The sequence below is a fragment of the Mauremys reevesii genome, linkage group 1 (assembly GCF_016161935.1).
Source record: "Mauremys reevesii isolate NIE-2019 linkage group 1, ASM1616193v1, whole genome shotgun sequence".
NCBI classification, from domain to species: domain Eukaryota; kingdom Metazoa; phylum Chordata; order Testudines; family Geoemydidae; genus Mauremys; species Mauremys reevesii.
The window spans coordinates 345,500,959-345,522,382 of NC_052623.1; the positions used below are offsets into that span (position 1 = coordinate 345,500,959).

The 21,424-nt window shown below is 43.0% G+C and overlaps 1 protein-coding gene across 6 annotated transcripts in view; it reads right to left on the minus strand.

The window, feature by feature from the left end:
• The window catches only part of CAMK1D (calcium/calmodulin dependent protein kinase ID), a 351,475-nt gene that overhangs the window by 104,424 nt on the left and 225,627 nt on the right, over window positions 1-21,424 (minus strand). Inside the window, exon 1 of one of the 6 annotated variants that reach the window (XM_039519400.1) lies at window positions 8,691-8,838. The exons of the other annotated variants lie outside the window; for them this stretch is intronic. Within the exon in view, the coding sequence (XP_039375334.1) occupies window positions 8,691-8,725 (35 nt within the window). The 5' untranslated portion in view covers window positions 8,726-8,838. Of the gene's footprint in view, window positions 1-8,690; window positions 8,839-21,424 lie in introns of those variants that run through there. 6 annotated transcript variants of the gene reach the window in all.

Sequence of the window (21,424 nt, forward strand, 5' to 3'; positions counted from 1 at the left end):
AAAAATCCTCCCTCAAAAAAGAAAATTTTAAAATAATTAGTAAAATAATTACTCTTATGGGAAGGATCTAAAAGAATTTTTTTTTAAAAAAATGAAAAAAAACCACCCTTCCAGTTGGTTTCCCCCACTATCTCATAAAATTTGATAGAGAATTATATCCTTGCTATAGAATTCTATGGGATACCTTAAAACCTATAGAATATAATAGAGAACAATCTCCTTTCTAAAGGGGTTTGGGTTTTGTTTTGCTTGTTTGGGTTTTTTTAAAGTCACTGCTAATTTATTGATTTTATCTCTATTAAATTCTATATGGCCCTGATTCATCAAAGAACTTAATCACATGCTTAATGTTATTCACATTCTTAAGTACCAATTAAATAAATGGGATTTAAGTACATGCTCAAAATTGAGCATGTGCTTAAGTGCTTTGTTGAATCAGGGCTGAGGGCTGTAGATAAACAGAAGACTTAATCCTGTCACGCGTTTGGTGAAGACCTTAAAGGATACAGACAGCCTTTTATGGCCTAACAATACACAAGTCATTCCTGTCAACTCTACTCAGGATTCCTTGGCTCTGTTCCTGGCTATGCCACAGAACTCCTATGTGACCTAAGGCAAATCACTTAATCTCTCTGTGCCTCATTTTATCCTATCTTGGATAATAATACTTACTTGCCTCACAGGTGTATGGTGAACATTTAATGAAAGTGCTTAGAGGTCCTCAGCTGAAAGGTGCAAAACAGGTATTTAGGAACTTAAATCAATGCTGAATATGAGACTAAAGATCACAAGTCCTACTGACTGTTGATGAGACTTAGGCTCCCAAGTCACATAGGTGTTTCTGAAAATTTTACCCTTGGTTTCCAACTTCCCAAGCGTTCAAGGAGAGTCAGATCTGGTGTTCCATTTCAGGCCCATGTCTGTCACAAAGTATTATTACCACCATCGCAGCATGACTGCCAACTGGGCTAAGTCAGCTGTGCGAATGCATTGTGAGGAGAATGGCCCCTTAGACATTTTGTGAGTCCATAAGGGTTTTCTCTCCACTCTCATAAGAAAACCTAATGTAACAATCTGCATCATGAAGAGGGCCATTACTGTCATTACTAGATTTACCTGACACACACAAATCAATGTACTTGCTTCTTTCCCACTGTGTGGAGCCACGCTCTTGTTGACATTCAGTCAATGAGCCCTGGTGAGAAAATGGTTCCTTTTCATTTAAGAAGATGACTAAGGCCTTGTCTACACTACCAAGTTTTGTTGGCTGCCTTTTGCTGACAAAACGAGGGGAGGTGTACACCCTACAAAGCTACTTTTGCCAACAAAATAAAACCACCTCAACAAGAGGCATAAAGCTTTTTGTGGCAAAGTTAAAGTGACAAAGCGCCAGTGTAGACACTGATGTTTGTTTTGTTGACATAACTGGCTTCACCAGTATCCCACAATGCCTGCCATAACCACTCAGCTCACTGTTTTGATCTCTGCTGCCCTGAAGTCATGCACCCCTCCCCGTTCAAAGCTCCATTGCTGCTCTGTTTGGGGGGACAAAGAGCAAATCATTAATGGTAGAATGCTCCTGTTCTGCCCCACACTAGGAACACAGCGGCAGGCAGACTGCTGCTGCAGGGAGCAGGGGTGGGATGGGACTGCTGTGCTGCTTTGACATTCTTCAGCTCGGAGAGCTCACAATGCTGCTCAGGATGCCACTCACAGCAGCTGAGGAGGCTGTAGGAGAACTCGGAGGGAATCACAGAACCATAGGCAGGAAGGCAGAGCAGGCTGCTTCAGGAGAGAGTGCTGTGCCGAGCAGAGCCAGGGGCTGATGTGTGTGTGTGGCAGGGTGCTGTCCCTCTCCCATGCCTCAGGACAGGTCGGTCAGCTTGCTGTCTCACCCGCCCCAGACACACCATTTTCCTCTCCCTCACCCCCCCGCCACCCACTTCAGTTAAAAAAGCTGCAGACAATCTACTAGGATGCCCCTGGAAAGATGGGATTGAAAAACCTGCATAATGTGATGCTGTACCTGCCCCATGAGGCATTGTAACCCCTTCTGGAAGCATCCTGTGGCCAGTTGCACAGTGGGATAGCTACCACAGTGTACTGCTCGCTGTATCCATGTAAGAGCTGCTAGTGTGGATGCACTCTGCTGATACAAGGAGCTAGTATGGACATGCAACAGCAGTTTTAATTAAAGCGCTTTAATTAAAGCGGCATAACTTTTGCTGACAAAACTTTGTAGTGTAGACAAGACCTAAATGTCATTCATCATTATCACCTTTAAAAATGCAATGCATGTCCAATCCTTGCCCCTGTCTAAAACATTTTATTCATCCATGTCCGACACAGTGTGGCTGTGGGGACTGCACATAAGACGGTGCTTTCCTGTAAGAAAGCTAACTCTGAGGAATCCATTTTGAAGCACTTGGAGGAGAGGAAGGTGATCAGGAACAGCCAAAATGGATTCACCAAGGGCAAGTCATGCCTGACCAACCTGATTGACTTCTATGATGAGATAACTGGCTCTGTGGATATGGGGAAAGCGGTGGTCATGATATCCTTTGACTTTAGCAAAGCTTTTGAGATGGTCTCCCACATTATTCTTGCCAGCAAGTTAAAGTAGTATGGATTGGATGAATGAATGAACTATAAGGTGGATAGAAAGCTGGCAAGATCGACAGACTCAATGGGTAGTGATCAATGGCTTGATGTCTAATTGGCAGCTGGTATCAAGTGGAATGCCCCAGGGATTGGTCCTGGGACCAGTTTTGTTCAACAGCTTCATTAATGATCTGGAAGATGGGATGAATTGCACCCTCAGCAAGTTCGCGGATGACACTAAGCTGGGGGGAGATGTAGATATGCTGGAGGGTAGGGACAGGGTCCAGAGTGACCTAGACAAATTGGAGTATTGGGCCAAAAGAAATCTGATGAGGTTCAACAAGGACAAGTGCAGAGTCCTGCACTTAGGATGGAAGAATCCCATGCACCGCTACAGGCTGGGTACCAACTGGCTTAGCGGCAGTTCTGCAGAAAAGGACCTGGGGATTACAGTAGAGGAGACGCTGGATGTCAGTCAACAGTGTGCCTTGTTGCCAAGAAGGCTAATGGCATATTGGGCTGCAGTAGTAGGAGCATTGACAGAAGATCGAGGGAAGTGATTATTCCCCTGTATTTGGCACTGGTGAGGCCATATCTGGAGAATTGCGTCCAGTTTTTGGCCCCCCACTACAGAAAGGATGTGGACAAACTGGAGACAGAGTCCAGCAGAGGGCAACGAAAATGATTAGGGGGCTGGGGCACATGACTTATGAGGAGAGACTGAGGGAAACTGGGCTTATTTAGTCTGCAGAAGAGAAGAGTGAGGGGGGATTTGATAGCAGCCTTCAACTACCTGAAGCGGGATTCAAAAGAGGATGGAGCTAGGCTGTTCTCAGTGGTGGCAGATGACAGAACAAGGAGCAATGGTCTCAAGTTGTGTGTGTGTGGGGTGTCCTAGATTGGATATTAGGAAACTATTTCATTAGGAGGGTGGTGAAGCATTGGAAGGGGTTACCTAGGGAGGTGGCGGAATCTCCATCCTTAGAGGTTTTTAAGGCCTGGCTTGACAAAGCCCTGGCCGGGATGATTTAGTTGGGGTTAGTCCTGCTTTGAGCAGGGGATTGGATTAGATGACCTCCCGAGGTCTCTTCCAAACCTAATCTTCTATGATTCTATGAAGACCTTGAGTCTACGAGTTGCACTGACAATTGCCATTTGGCGTGAGCAGTATCTTGCTGTGGTATTAAGGGGAGTTGTAGAAGCGGATGACATGGGGTATGTTCACTTCTGAAAGAGAGCGAGTGTACCACTCCCATGAATAGGGGGGTTATGCACACACACACACACACACACACACTAAGAGAAGCTATAGACACATCTCAAGAGGATGATATATCCTGCAGTGTTTTGACTGTAGCCAGATCATTGAGTTGCTAGATCCTGATGAATGTTCCCAGGCTTCTGACATGTAGGTAGCCTGCCAGGATGTTACTGCCTGACCGAATTCATTTGGGGGGTATATTTCCATTTTGATGAGTGGCAGTTTGCCTCCTTGCATGGCACTGATGCTGATGGGAGCTTCTTGTACATATGGCTGTATTTCAAGTTGAAAGAGTTCACTCCTGGGTATATAGATGCTATAGGTGCATATAGATGCTGAAATGAATAATGCTCAGAAACAAAAATCATTTATAAACAGATGGCAAGTTATGAAACCACAAAGTAAAGCAAATGTAAACACCATTTTTAATTTCTTGGCACTTAAGGTATATCACTCAAAGTGGCTTTTTGGGATTTTACTATGATATTTAACTAATATTCCTCCTCCTGTTTCTCAATCATCCTTTTACTTGTTTCCATTATTTTAATCCTTTGTATTTCTCTGCAATCCCCATAGGAGGAGCCTCTGTACCACTGTGTTTGGATGCTATGCCTGAGAGCAGCCAGAATTTGAGATCTTTGGATAGTATTTGCAGTTTTGCCTTTTGTGCACAACTGTTTCTTTAGTGATTAACCAGCACGCAAGCTTTGTAAGCCTGACTCTGAAAGAGGCCATTTACCAGTGTGAAAAGAGTTTCTTGGGATGGTTTTTATAAGTTGAGATCTTTTCATTCACAGATACTTGTTGCATCTGCAGTTATAATTACAGGACCTAATCCTAAAATCCCTGTAAAGTGGGATTATTGATGTGAGTCAAGTTACATCAATAAATGTTTGACCACAAATTCTCTGACCACAGTACACAGGAAAATTGAAAGTGCTAGTAACACAGCTAGGTAACTTCTCAACTCAAAACGGCAAGGGAAGGAGAAGGGTCCTGGATATGGCTAGGACTAGGATTCAGGAGAACTGTTTGTTGAGTGACCGTAAGGCATGTTCACCTCTCTGTGCCTTTGTTTCCCCTTTCCTCTCTTTGTCTTGTCTATTTACTATTCAAGGCTTTCCACTTGTCTGCACAGTGCCTAGCACAATGAAGACCTAGTCTCAGCTGGGGACTCTAGGCTCTACCATAATACAAATAATAATTAGAACTGTCAGTTAAGCGCAATTAACTCAAGCGATTAATGCAAAACAAATTAACTAGATTTAAAAACAGTCGCAATTAATCACTGTTTTAATTGCACTGTTAAACAATAATAGAATGCCAATTTAAATTTATTATAAATATTTTGGATTTTTTCTACATTTTCAAATCTATTGATTTCAATGACAACAGAATACAAAGTGTACAGTGCTCACTTTATATTATTTTTATTACAAATATTTGCACTGTAAAAATTATAAAAGAAATAGTATTTTTCAACTCACCTCATAAAAGTACTGTAGTACAATATTTTTATTGTGGAAGTGTAACTTACAAATGTAAAATTATTTTCTTATATAACTGCACTCAAAAACAAAACAATGTAAAACTTTAGAGCCAGGGCCGCTCGGGGTGGGCAAGATGGGTAATTTGCCCAAGGCCCCAGGCCCCACAGGGGCCCCCATGAGAGTTTTTCGGGGCCCCTGGAGCAGGGTCCTTCACTCGCTCCGGGGGCCCTGGAAAACTCTCACAGGGCCCGGGCCCCCGGAGCTTCTTCCGCTCTGGGTCATCGTCGGCAATTCGGCGGCGGGGGGGCCTTCCGCCCCGGGACCCGCTGCCGAAGTGCCCCGAAGACCCGCAGCGGGGGTTCCTTCTGCCCCGAGAGCCACCGCCGAAGTGCCGGGTCTTCAGTGGCAATTCGGCAGCAGGGGCTCCCCCCTGCCGAAGACCCCAGGCCCCCTGAATCCTCTGGGTGGCCCCGTTTAGAGCTTACAAGTCCACTCAGTCCTACTTCTTGCTCACCCAATTGCTACGACAAACAAATTTGTTTACTTTTACTGGAGATAATGCTGCCCTCTTCTTATTTACAATGTCACCTGAAAGTGACAGGCATTCCCATGACACTGTTATAGCTGGCAAGGTATTTATGTGCCAGATATGCTAAACATTCATATGCACCTTCATGCTCCGGCCACCATTCCAGAGGACATGCTTCCATGCTGAATTTAAATTGGTATTCTATTATTGTTTAACAGTGTGATTAAAACGGAGATTAATAGCGACTACTTTTACGATTAATTGCCTTTTATTAATCATTTGACAGTCCTAATAATAATAAAAGTTTATGCCTATAATCAAAATTTGCTGGTAGTATCAACAGCTGCTGGAAGGGATGGTTTTTTGTGTTTGAATTCTGGCTAATAGAAATCTTTATACTTATTAGAAGGTAAATTACACTGGCAGGAACAAATATTTTATTTTGTAGCTGTATAATTATTAATAAATTTAATGAGATGGAAACTGCAGCATAAGAAAAAACAGTTCTAAGTCTTTTCAGGATGAAACAGAAAGTTAATATAAAATCTAGTATACATTAATTTATCTGCTTAGATTGATGTCATGAATAACTTTAGGAGTTATATAAGTTCTCTCTTTTTCTTAAACTAATAAATTCAGTTGCACTAAAGTAATTTATTTATTCAAGATAGACCAGCCCAAAGAATCTCTTTCAATGACTTTTTTAATTAAATAATTTTCCAGCTAAGCCACCTGTAAAACTTGTCAGACATACAGATCAGTTCTATCTAGCCAGAAAAATCTTACTCTTATGAAAGAATAAATCCTAATCCCTCCCTGTTACCATTAGACTGCAGAATCTCTAATCAAATACCAAGCTGCTTGAAGAAAAATCTAAAGACAGCATGATAAGGAACATAACTACCTATGCTCTACCATCTCTTTTATATCCCTAAAATTAGCTAGTTTTAGTTCTGATTTTCTTTGTACTAAGGAATATTTGAAACTATAGAAATAGAAATGGGAAAAACCTACTAGGTCCTTTAGTCCATCCTCCTGCCAGTGTAAGATTGCTCCCTACAACTGTGTAGGGAGGTTCCCTAGTGCTGTGTCCTATTCTGTTTGAAATGACTTCAGCAAGTGGGCTCCCACAATTTTATGTGGAGGGTGATTTCTCCATCTAGCAGATCTCACCATTAGGAAAGTGTATCCCAATGCTCATTTTAATACATATCCTGTCACTTACTAGCTTTCTTTTTATCCCAGCACTGGTAGTCCCCTGAACAAGCTTGAGTGCCCACCCTATACTCCACTCACACCTTGATTTACTGTCCATAGTGTCCTCCCTGAGGTTTGGCATTATAGATAGCTCAAAAGCAACAACTCCATAGAAACCTCAGCTTTAGCTTCCTCACATAAATTGGCTGTTCTTGATGTCTTTTCTGAAGCAGCTCCTCCTAGAGCTGTTGCTAGTCTTCCTGCTGGGCTGCAGCCCAGGTTTCTATCACTCTTGTTGTGCTAGTCATCTCAGGACTTCTTCCACCCCTCACCCATTGTGTCTGGAGGGAGTCTGGAAATCTTATTACTCGTACCAAAATGGGAAAGGCCTGAGTCCCTACCCGATCACCCACAAAGGCCTGGAACACAGCTAACTGAAGTCAGTAGAAAGTTACATTGACTCCAGTGGGCTTTGGATCAGACTCCAATAACACAACATGGACACTCAGCCTAAACTTCCTCCACTAGGAGTCAGTGTCTATCTTAGTTCCCTCTTCCCAAAGGGGCTCTGCCACCTCCCATGTGTCATAAGTAGATTTAATGAGCTACACCTGCCACAATGATTCACCAGAACTTCAGCAGCTACATGCCAGGTTCTAATTGCTGCTAAGAGAGTGAGTCAACAGAAAATCCCTGACACCTTTTCCCAATTTCCTTGTGCTACACTAACGAGTTCTTCTCTCTTTTCTTGGGGTTTGCATTCACCAGATACTTGTGCAGAGTTAATATATCCCTTTCTAATCATCATTTGGCCAAGCAACTAAATGTGTGTACTTTTAATGTATCCTCAGTCAGTTCTACCAGCCTCTTAATCATTTCTGTAGTTCTTGTCATGGCTAGTCTCAATGTACTAATGCTTTTTCAAATGCCATAATAAACTCAACAATCACTTGTGAGGCACCGATAGTAACCATTCTATATGCCTAGAAAAGGAAAGATTACAATGTCAAAATCACTGGGAAATCTTGAGCTCTTCATGGTGCACATGGTACTGTATTTTAAAACTCACTAGAATATGTTTCACTTTCCACCTTTTAATGTCTCTACTAGGACTAGCAGAAATTTTTCCAAAAAAAAAATATTTCGATGGAAAATTGAGTTTTCGACAAACTGGAAATGTTCACATAAAGTGTCTGTTTCGGTTCTTCATTGTAAAACTGAAAGTGTGAAAACCAAACATTTTTGGCTGAACACCAAACAAAAACCTAAATCAGTTTTTGGGTTTTTAGTTTTCCATCAAAAAAAGTTAAGATTTTCTGCTAAAAACATTGATGGAAATGGAAAATGTGCATCACTGAAATTTTCCATGGAAAAAACCCCAACCACTTCTTCTGCAAGTCACCCAAAATTGGCTTCATTAAAGTTCCACATTATTACAACAACATATGCCTTTCTAGAGAGTAGACAGATAAGCAATTAGATTCTTCGTTACTCCCTGCCCCAGTTTGAATTCTAGATAGCCTTCTTTGCATTTGCCAGATTTTCACAACCGGTGTTCTCTTAAGCTGGACAGATAGCACTTACAGATCTTGCACTGGGCTGGGTTTTTTACCTTTCTGTTTTTAACAGTGGGAAGACTCCAGGCATCTGGAGTGTGGGCTTCCCCTCAGCCCACCAGAGAAGCACCTGGGTTTCTCACACACCCTGCTGGCTCTGACTCATCACCATGTAGGACTGCAAGCAGAAGTGAGAAGCACTCAAATGACAGCTTTTCTCCAATAAATTCCCTCCTCCCTTCACTCACCAGACAGCTGCTCTTCACACTCCATGTGAAGTGCTGTACATCATCTTTGCATTAACTCCTACATACCAGCTGCTAGAATTAGCTTGAGATTGGCAACATCCTCCCAGTGCCTGGTAATTTAACAGTCTTCCCGGCCTCTGTCAGCTCAAGGATCTGAGACACCTGAAGTCAGTCTTATCTATGCTTTGATCCTGTAACTGGATTTGTGTAGGGAAACTCTTACCCCTGTGAAGAGCCCTGCTGATTTCAGAGAGGCTCCGCATGCGAAGGCTTGTACGCAGAGATCCAATTACAGGATTGGGAGTCTCAGCATGTTGAGGAGGAAGACACTTAGATCCCACTTTTCTTTCCATGAGTATCAGTCTCTGTCCCTGCCTACACTGTTTGGCCTGTCTGGTCATGCTGCCAGGGGATTTGGTTTTCAAAAGCTGTCTCTGCTTCCTTGGCTTATCACAGACCCTGTATTGCCCCTGTAATTTTTAAACTATTTGTTTGTTACAATTCCACACAAAGGGGCCTGACTTCTCCCTTGGGGCCTGATCCATCCAGGGCCCATCAAAGTCAAAGGAAGGACTCCTAGTGACATCAACAGCAATGGAGAAGGCCCGGGCTGTGGGCATGGAGGCACTCGGACACACTGCAATGCAGTTACATTATATGGGGTAAGTGGGCAGGGTTTGGGAAGCCCACAGAGAGTACAGAACATGGCACCCCACACAGAGTTGGACAAGATGGTTTGGGGCAGGGCAGAGCCAGCAAGACCAGTGGATTTGCAGCAACTCACCTATGATGGTCACGAAAGAGAGGGGTGCAGGAACCATGGGAGTTACTGAAGTCTCAGGGCTCCCATAGCTGAGTGAGCAGCTCACTTCAGAGTCCTTCCAATGGTGTCATGTGAAACGGGCTCCCCAGATACTCAGGCTGTACCGAAGGGGATGATTTGCCCCTCTGTTAATTATTTCTGAGTGTGGCCGGAGATGTGTGAGGTGCTGTAATCTGATTAGCTGTTCTTTGTTAATGAATTATTGATAGGGCTGTTGCTTGGCTCAGTGAATAGAGCACTGGCCTGGCTGCTAGTCCCAGCTCTGCTGCTGCCCTGCTGGGTGGTCCTGGGCAATTCACTTCACCTCTCTGTGCCTCAGTTTCTCCACCTGTAAAATGGGGATAATGACATTGCCCTCCTTTGTAAAGCATCTTGAGATTTACTGATGACAAGCCAATATAAGAGCTTGGTCTTTCCATTTGTCATCTGTATGGGACAGGAGGGCAATCCACCGGCCAATACTAGTAAGACAGCTAGACTAAGGTGCCGGACCAGATAAAAGATCTTTGTTTCCTCTTTATTGTACAGTATGTATTGGTCACTTGACAGAAAACATTAATGAAATACTACAGCCTTGAGGAAAAGGAAACCGCAAAGTTATTGGATTGACCCTCAGACTGTATCGTCACAGGGCTTTCAACCCAAATTTATGAATCATGCTTAAGCATATACTTAAAGTTTGGCTGTGGCCAAACTGGGAACTAGCAGATTTTAGGAGGCTAGCATAGATAGGGCAGAGTTCAAAAGACATGCCCAGGTTGCAGCCTAGGCTAACGTCTGATTTGGCCACTGTGACAATCTTTGGGTTCAACCAAGACCAGTAAGGGGTTGTGTTACTGCCTGCCCTGTAACTCTGGGTGCCTTCAATGTTATGCTGCTGTGGCTCACAGCCCTGGCACCAACAGCCATCCTACAACCATGGAGGTCACACCCTGGCTTCCATCGCCCAGTTACTTTTTGCAGGGGGACCCCCAACACCCTCCCATTACTGAATTTCCCCCAGACCATCTGCCCTGCAGTGTCCAGCCCTCTCCCGGAACACTCACAGAAGTTATTAAGTTTGTTGCTCCTTTAAAGAGACAACACACTGCAGCTCATTAATTTAACTGGGGTTTGACAAACACTTATTTTAATCACAGCACAGAATTGCTTTACAGTAAAGGGAAAACAAATTTATTTAACAAAAGGACATAGATTTAAGTGATACCAAGTATAAGGAATAAAGGTAGAAAGGGTTACAAGCAAACAAAAGTAAAAATAGGCTTCTAAGACTAAAACTTAATTTCAGCAAGTTACAATCTTGGCCTAAGCTGGGTTCTCACCTACACTTGGTTCCTAGAGACCCCCTTGGGTGAAGAATCCAACTTTCTGTGATTTCAAGAGCTCTAGCCCCTTAAATTCCTCAAGTGATGGACACCAAAATGGTTTTCTGTTTCTGCTTTTATCTCTGAAATTTCACTAACCCTATTACAAAAAGCCAGAAGGTTTCCTGGGGTACAGTCTCCATCCCCAACTGAGGTTGTTAAATATTCATCTTTCCCCACTTCCTCTCCTGATGGCGTTGTTTGCCTTGTATGTAAATGTGCTTTTCTTTGTCTTTGATCACACCTTACCTAGCTTACATAGGAGACCCATTCAAGCCAGTGGAACCACATGCCTTTTTCTGAAACAAGCATGGCTTAGGCACTGCTTGCCAAATACATGTTAAGAATACATTTTCAGCACATATCTATAACGTCCTTTGTGGGTTTACCATACATACATCATGCAGTGATTTTCGGGACCAGAGTGTTACTAGTTTGTATACAATACCTTACATGGCACCTTTTAGATACAGCTTATGATAAGTGTGTTAGGTGTGGTGAATATGTCAGGTTTGATAAGATATATACAAATACATGTAAAGTGCTAAATCACAGTTGTTAAATTTGGTGGAAAGATCTGAAGTTTCACTCCTGTTCTATAGCTTCCCAACCAAATTTGCTTTTTCTGTGGTTTGCATTAGCATTATCACTTGTTAAACAAAGCCATAGCTATCTAGGAACACGTTGCTATGCTATTGCCGCTCGGAACTTCACAGTAAAGACAATAACCAGGGCATTATGAATCTAAGCAGCTCAACTTTTGTTTCACAGGCTTATGGGGCTTTTACATAGATATCTGATCTATTTTTTACATATATTGCTGAGATTCTGTAATGTTCATTCTGAAAACTACATGTAGGGTATATAAGGTTTATAATTGTAAGAAAGAGATTGACATTATAATGAAATATTGAGGAAATTGAAAAAAAACAACAATAATTACTTAGCATCACTATCTGTAGGCACAACTGAATACGGTCATTTTCTTGCTGTAGGAAAAGATTTACAAAAAGCCCTTCACATTATACGAGGTTTCAAGATGCTCTATACAGGATTATGAGAACAATACAGTCTATTTTCAGCTCACCAAGAAGAGTGAATCAACAGCCTTTAAAAAACAGTCTTTCTGGTGATTCATCTACAGAATGTATGTGTTTGAGTCAACAGAGTGGATTTATATCACCTCCGCCCAGCATGTAGCCATTCTTTCTTGTAGATCTAAGTCCAGGTCCATCAAGACATCCAGACAGCCGATTAAGAGGCTGGAATCACAGGGGAACACACAAGAAAGACGTAAATACTATTCTACAGTGTAGCTGCATGTACCAGGAGGGCTAAATTAAATAATAAAATATATTTTGGAGAAGCTCCTTTATGTCAAGTTGAGCTATCGGTGCTTGCCAAAGGTTGGTTTTTTGGGTTTGATGCCACTTGCTATAGCTATAAGAGTTTTATCCACATTTATCAGAAAGCTCCTGTAGAATTTTCTGAAAACTTCTGGGTATATTGTTGGAAGCGGAAACCTTGTGGCCAACAGCTTCTGCTTTCAATCTTTCAGGTCTAATGGGTTCTGCAAATCAGTATTTTTTTCTTCATAAGTTAATAGCGCAGTATATGATTGCACTGAATGTTATGCTACATATCAAGTGATAACTCAAGTTTGAGCAAAGTACAACAGCTTGTATTGCAGGAATTGTCCTAAAACAGGTAACTGTCACTTAATCTTGTTAAGAGGCCTGTGTTATATAGGAAAGAACTAGCTGGAGGAATAGTATATTATCTGAGAACAGTGCTGATATTCACCCTCTAAAGGATACTCCCATGTTTGGCTTAATGTGGTGCATTCAAAGTTTGAGTAGAATAAACACAATGTGGGTTGCGTTTTGCCTTGCAAATCATCATTCAAGACCATTCAATAGGACTGAGACCTTGAGGCCATTAATATAATTTATAACCAAAAAGCTGTATAAAATAACACGGAGTTTGGTAGGAAAACAATTTTTGCACTAACAAATATCTGGGGGCTGATCCACCTCTGACTTACATCAGTGCACAACAGGAATAACTCAACTGAAGTCAACGGGGTTCCATGGGTGTCACCCTGGTGAGAGGAGACTTGAGCCCCCTCGTGTTAGTTCATGTTCCCTTTCCCACATTTCTCTCGCTCTCTGGACTGTATTTAGTAGAGAACCAATTACCATACAAGGTTATGCTGATAAGTAAAATGGACTGAATTATGATAGTTAACAGCGTATATCTTTGCAAAATACTTCTAATGACTCAGATGGCTGGATACTTACTGCCCTGAAGCATGAATTGTGTCAAAGCAAGACACTGAAAAGAGTATGTCATAGTGAAGCTCTTGAAGCAGTAATTTTGACTTCAGGGAAATCTACAAGTAGTACAGATGCTACAGACAATGCCACACAAACAGATATGCTATTTACACTGAAAAAGTAGGAATAAAGCCCGAATTGCAATTTTTTAAAATTAAAATGGCCATTTCATGCACAACTACATCATCTTCCTTTTTGCAAAACAGTTATTTAGGAAATACACTGAAATCAAACTAAATGAGTCATTAGGATACATTATTGTGCCCACACTCGTATTCTCAATCATTATGCTGGTGTGTGTGTTGTATTCCTTTCTATCTATCCAATGAACTTATATGCCTCAACGAACAAGCGTCACAACAATTCACAGCCTTTAATGTACTGATCCTCACAACTTCCATGAGGTCAGTGGCTGCTATTATTCACATTGTACAGAAGGGGAACTAAGACACACAGAGACCAAGTGACTTGCACAGGGTCCCACAGGAAATCTGTGACACAGCAGTGAACTGAGACTTGGTCTCTCAAGACCTAAGCTAGTGCCCTAACCACTGGACTGACTTTATTTTCATTCCACTTGCCTTACCACTGTTCTTCATGGGTCTTTTTGTCTACTGAGCCTGTTGGCCATTTGGGGCAGGGACTCATCTTATTATTTACCTATAGCACGTACCATTGTTGTAGTATTTGAGTACCTAGCACACCCCGGAGGTGCTATATAAGTAACAATAAATTTTCCAGATTTGGGGCTGGACTGTGCATGCCCCTTTGCATATGACCAGGTAAGAAAGCTGTAACAGGAAGACTTTCCTGTTCCTTGTGCCCTTGAGAAGGGTCTGGGTGCAATCTGGTCCTTGAGTTTGGCACTGAACTTTCCTAAAGAGGGCAGGAAGGGCAAGAAAGGGAATCCAGTGATTAGGGCACCTGCTTAGTCTGCAGGACTATGCCCTTGAGGAAAGCATCTATTAATCCCCTGCTGTCTTCAATAAGCAGCTCCACCTACTCACAAATAAAGAAACAGATATTCCAGATATTCAAATTCTGGACACAGCCAGTCATGAGCCAGCCTGGGCTCAGTTTGTTCAATCCTTAACAACACCCTCATACTAATACAAATGTTCCCCATTGCTACCTTCAGTGGTTCATGCATGCTTCTAATGGCATCCACCGCTATACTGCACACACTGGGTGAAATCCTGACCCAAATGAAGTCAATGGGAATTTTGCCATTGACTTCAGGTGGATCAGGATTTTACCCATTATAAGTTTGGATGTCATACTACTACACTGTTTAGTACAGCTACATACCTATCTCATAAGAACAAATAAATATGCATGTTCTTGTTGGCTACCTTAGTATATAATGTTACAGAATACAATATATTGAGTAGTTTGCATTATGATAGATAAACTTATGTGAAATAACAATGAAAGATGGATGTGTAAAGTTACTAAACAGATACCTTAGTAGAGCACTTGGTGAGAGATGATAAAACTTTATATTATGTGCTTTGAAATGTTCTTCGTAGTGGTCACAACTACCACGCCAACAGCACATACTCTGACTAATTCTCGGTACTTCTACAGCACCTTCAAGCCGAGGAACTGAATGGACTTCACAGGCATTAAGGGCCAGATTCTAATACCCTTATTCCATGAGTCCCACTGACTTCAAGAACTAATTAATTAATTAACTAGACTCCTATTAGGAACGTATTACACCATTCCCACTTTGCAAACAGGCCAATTACAGCAGAAACTGAGTTGAGATCACACTGGAAATCAGCGGCAGAGCTGGGAGTAGTACTAAGGTCTCATGACTTCCAGACTTGTGCCTTAACCATCCTTTCTGAAAGGCTTGGGAGACTTTCCTGCTACTAGCCTCTGGTTCTCTTTACAGCTAGAAGGGAAAGGCCTAGATTTTGTTCCCATAAGTAAAGGGGGGAGGGATAGCCCAGTGGTTTGAGCATTAGCCTGCTAAACCCAGAGTTGTGAGTTCAATCCTTGAGGGGGCCACTTAGGGATCTGGGGCAAAAATCAGTACTTAGTACTGCTAGTGAAGGCAGGGGGCAGGACTCAATGACCTTTCAAAGTCCCTTCCAGTTCTAGGAGATTGGTATATCTCCAATTATTTAAAATATATATATATAAAGTGGTGTGTCCTTTACCCCACTCTGCAGTGCCACTGTTTCCATGTTGTAGAAAGTTGTAATTCCTGTGGTAGAATATTATCAGACTTCCTAAATACACAAGCATCACAGTCGCACAGGCACCGACCATTGGGAAATGTTGTCTCACATGCATCCACTTTCACTTTTTGCACCATATGTTTGACTTCTGCCTAATCTCCAACAAGTTATTCGCTCCCTCTGTTGCTCACACAGAACAGCTGTTGTGCTCTACTTTACTAAGCATTAAGGGATGGAGACCAAAGGGAAACGACGCAGTGCAGTGTAATCAAATTCAGAGAAAAACACTACATCCCAATTCATGAGTAAGGCTACGATTTAGTCATGGGTATTTTTAGTAAGTCATGGAAGGTCAAGGTCAATAAACAAAAATTTATAGCCCCTGACCTGTCCACCAGCCGCCGGGGGCCATGGACCGCAGCTGCTCCAGCCCGCTGGGGACCACTGTCGGGGCTAGTGGACGGCAGCTGCCTGGCGCTGTGGACCAGAGCTGCTCCAGCCGTCCCAGGACGGCTGCCAGGATCCGCTGGAGCAGTGGCTGGTGCCGCAGTCTCCAGGACCACACCAGCAGTGGTTGGTGTGGCTGTCCTGGGAGCCAGCTGCTTGGGCAGCTCTGGAGTCAGCCACACTGGCCCCTGCAGAAGTCACAGAGGTTGCGGAAAGTCACAGAATCCGTGACTTCCGTGACCTCCGTGACAGACACAGAGCCCTATTCATGAGATTATGAAGAAAGGGCATTTGGACTAGCTCTTGATGCAGTTATAAACATGGGACATAGTGCAACTTCCACTGGTGCAGCTGGGGATCAAAACTGCTGAAAACCCATGCAAAGTATGTCACAGGGTGCCATGCAAAAGGGAAAGGCCTTTACAGAATGGAACATTCCTCCTCTGCTGATCTGCCTGTGGACACAGATGGGGCTACAGGGTGCAAGCTGAGTTTCATGCGACCTGGAGCAGAACAGGGGACAAATATCACTGTAGTATGTTCCCCTCTCAGGGCAGCGTAAATTAGGCTGCAATTTGCATGGTGAGTTACTTCTGTTCTGAAGAGTAGTAACTCGATCAATGTGGCTAAGAAACCCTGCAGAGAGGGGACTTATGCAGCAGGGGCTTGTGAGGAGATGGCTAAGCGATGGCACTGCAGCAGGGACAGGTTGCTTGGTCCTTGCATAGTGTGGACAGGGCAAGATCCTCAGGCAATGGTTCTGTTTATTCCATATACATATTTTTTCTGTCATGTGAGATCAGAGGAATAACTACTGTTTAACTGAACTTTTGTTTTGGCCTCTGAACATTTCCCTTTGTGAAAGGCTAATAGATCTCTCGAATTAAGCAACCTGAGGCCTGGTCAGTTCTTGGATGAGAGACTTCTCATGGACACCTCTATCAAAGTTGCCTAAAAGCAGTACTGCCCTGCAAAGGAATTATGTTGAGTTCCTTGGTGATTTGGTATGTGGCACTCTTCCCTCTGACACAGTGATAAACTAATGCCCCAATCAGGGTGCAGTTTATAGTTGGAAATGTTACCCTTTGCATGAGACATAAGGTCTTGATCATTTCTTAGTTTGCAGTCTAAGAAAACTACATATTTCTTAGACTGCAAGCTGTACGAGGCAAAGCCCAGGCTTTCATGTGTGTTTGTACAGCACCTTGCACCATGGAGCACTGATCTTAATTTGTGCCTTTGGGCACTACTGTAATATAGCTATTTAATTCAAATAATAGCAACAACTTTAAATACTTCTGCAGTTTCAACTGAAGATTTCATTCTTCCTGTCCCACCTGCTTCCTGACCTAACCTGTTCTTATTTTAAGCTGCTGTTGTGTTTCTTCCCACAGATGGATGTATTTCAATGGCAAGCAAAGGGATTCCAGTTTACAATTTGTTAAACTTGGGGGATAAAATGTGCTATATAAATGCAAGATCAAATTTTATTCCCCCAGATAATCTCTTTATATTTAAAGCATCTTTCATAGTATCTGGTGTATCTTAAAGAGCTTCCAAAAGTTCAATAACAAAAAAAAATCTTATATCTATATATATTATAGCTAGACAGTAAAATGCAAACATGAATCAAACATCTTAAAATAGCAAATCTAGCTGTAAAACCCAGTGAGAAAGGAGCAGATTTAACAGTCTCTGGCAGAAAATTTCATAATCCAGGAGGCAAAATGTCAAAGTATTTTGTCAAAATGATTGTGTTTAGTGTTTACATGAAGAACAGCATTAATCAATCAAAAATGTCTTGGATTGCAGTGACAAATGTTCAGCCAGATGGTACTGGTGAGGGAATGGAATCAGGAAATCTCTCTTCTCTAAATGCTCATACTCAACCATATTTATTTTCTTCCTCCTTATAGTTTTTCTGTGGTTTCCATTATCACTCATTACATAGGCAACAAAGCTATCTAGGAACTTCATTACTGGTTCTATGATGCACACTAGCTACTCAGAACTTCAGAACAACAGCAGAGCCTGAACACAGCTTCCCAAGCACAGAACCCTACTGACTGACCTACAGGAGAACCATAACTGACATCTAGCAGTAAAAAGCTTATGACATACTGAGGAATAGTTCTGATTCTTTCCAGCAGTGGTGGCAGAGAGAGAGAGAGAGAGAGAGAGAGAGTGTGTGTGTGTGTGTGTGTACGTACACTAGCCCATCACTGCATTATATTGCACAATGCATACAGGTACCCAGGGGTGTCATTTCAGAAAAAATTGGGAGAGGAGAGCAAAGTTGTGTCAACGTGTAGAACAGTATATGTAATTATATTCTATCCAGCAAAGCCAGGGTAGGGGAGTGGCAGACATAATGGAGCATATAGACTTATGAAAAGTCGGGGGGTGCGGGTAAACCAAGGTCAGGGGAAGATAATTGTCCCATTGCTAAGACTACGATTATGTCACGGAGGTCACGGAATCCGTGACATTTTCTGCCCCAGGCTGGAGCTGTCAGCAGGCATCCCCACAGCTCTCAGCCACTGTTGGCAGGAGGCCCACAGCAGCTCCTAGCCACTGGGCAGCAGGGGGACCCTGGAGCTCCCAGCCACCGAGGAGACTCCGACGCAGCTCAGCTGCCACGGGGGGAGAGGGTACCCCACAATGCCACAGCTGCCCACCTGCAGCAGGAACCCTCCCCCAGCAGCTCAGCCACTGCAGGCTGCAGGGGGACCGAAGAGCCATCAGCCTCTATGGGGCTGGACACTCCTCCCTCCGCATTTTGTCAGGGATATTTTTAGTAAAGATCATGGATGGGTGATGGGCTTCCGTGAATTTTTGTTTATTGCCCGTGACTTGTCCATGATTTTTACTAAAAATATCCGTGATAAAATCTGAGCCTTACCCATAGCAAATGATATCCCTGCATTGTGTGGCTCTCCCTCCTCTAGTAATCAATACAGTACATAACATAAGAACGGCAACACTGGGTCAGACCAAGGATCCATCTAGCCCAGTATCCTGTCTTCCAACAGTGGCCAATGCCAGGTGCCCCAGAGGGAATGAACAGAATAGGTAATCATCAAGTGATCCATCCCCTGTCGCCCATTCCCAGTTTCTGGCAAACAGAGGCTAGGGACACCATCCTTGCCCATCCTGGCTAATGGCCATTGATGGACCTATCCTCTATGAACTTATTTAGTTCTTTTTTGAACCCTGTTATAGTCTTGGCCTTCACAACATCCTCTGGAAAGGAGTTCTGCAGGTTGACTGTGAACTGTGTGAAAAAATACTTCATTTTGTTTGTTTTAAACCTTCTGCCTATTCATTTCATTTGGTGACCCCTAGTTCTTGTGTTATGAGGAGTAAATAACACTTCCTTATTTATTTTCTCCACGCTAGTCATGATTTTAGGAACCTCTATCATATCCCCGCTTAGTCATCTCTTTTCCAAGCTGAAAAGTCCCAATCTTCTTAATCTCTCCTCATACGGAAGCCGTTCCATACCCCTAATCATTTTTGTTGCCCTTTTCTGAACCCTTTCCAATGCCAATATATCTTTTTTTGAGATGGGGCAACCACATCCGCACACAGTATTCAAGATGTGGACATACCATGGATTTATATAGAGGTAATATGATATTTTCTCTCTTATTATCTATCCCTTTCTTAATGACTCCCAACATTCTGTTCACTTTTTTGACTGCTCATTGGGTGGATGTTTTCAGAGAACTATCCACAATGACTCCGAGATCTCTTTCTTGAGTGGTAACAGCTAATTTAGACCCCCTCATTTTATATGTATTGTTAGGATTATGTTTTCCAATGTGCATTACTTTCTCAACACTGAATTTCATTTTCTATTTAGTTGCCCAGTGTTGTGAGATCCCTTTGTAGCTCTTTGCAATCTGCTTTGGACTTAACTATCCTGAGTAGTTTTGTATCATCTGCAAATTTTGCCACCTCACTGTTTACCCCTTTTTCCAGATCATTTATGAATATGTTGGGCAGTACTGGTCCCAGTACAGACCCCTGGGGGACACCATTATTTACCTCTCTCCATATCTTATCCAGTAAGATATTCAGACCCCCAAACCATTAAGGGCTTATAAAAATGACTCTTGTAAGGGGGAGAATGGTGCAGTAATGTGGTGTTTAGATGTTGCTTGTGATTATTAGAACTGGGAGCACTGGCTGTTGGGTGTCTGAAAGGACAGGAAACAGGAAGGATGGGGGGAGGAGTTGAGGAGGCAGAGTGAGAGTTACAGAGGGTGCAGCAGCAGCTTGGTAAAGAGGTTTCCACTTTAAAAAGAAAGTCCTGTTAAAGTTTGTTAGTACCTTGCCTGGTTGACACAAGAAGTAGCCAGGACACTAGTCTGTATCTCAGAAGACAGGGGTTCAATTATCTGCTAGTCTCAGATCTTCAGAGGCCTTTAGGTGCTTAATTTCCATTGAAGTCAGTGGGAGCTAGGCACCTAAATCACTTTGAGGATCTGAGCCACAGTACCCAGGACTGGCGCTTCCATTAGGCAACCCTAGGCAGTCTTCTAGGGCGCCAGAATTCGGGGGCCGGCATTTTGTGGTGCATGGGAGCTTCCGGTTCCGCTCCTGTTGCGCCGCCAAAGAAGGACCTTCTGCCGACGTGCTGTGGAAAACAGCGGCAGGCAATTGAGCAGCTCAATGACTGCTGCTGTCGCCTGCGGCATTTCGGCGGAGGGTCCTTCTTCAGCGGCACAACGGGAGCAGAACCAGAAGCTCCCGCACGCCCCGTGGGGAGCACACAAAATGCTGCCCCCTGAATTCTGCCTAGGGTGCCAGAAACCCTGGCGCCGCTCCTGACAGTACCCCATCTGCCAAATAGGAATAACAGTACTTCCCTACCTTACAAGGAAGTTATGAGGTGATACCATAGTAACAGGGGCCCTATAAGTACCTAAAATGGACACAACTTCAAGACTGTGGTAAAACAAAAGGTGTTAGAATAGATACTCTTTTTGCTGGTCTCCAAACAAACTCGTAATAGCAAGATGTTGTCAGGGCTTCAAGAAAATTATTTCATCCATCAAATTTCCTAAGTTGTGGAGCTGCTTCCAAATGCCCTGCACCCCTTGTGCAGTATTTAGCCCACAAAATATTTCAAAGATCCTGTAGAAAGTGTATGTCCTAATGATGCATTTGTCAAGTCAGAAGCCCTCATCCTTCTTAAATCTTCATTGACTTCAGTGGGCATGACATCAGGAAATGTGAGCTGAAAGCATCATCTCTATCTTTAACCAGTGATGACAGAGGCATGGTAAGACCATCCCAAAGACATTGGATGAGGTTGTATGTTAGCTAGCCAGGTTTTTATTGCAAGAACTCAAACCTCAGCTTTAATTATACTACT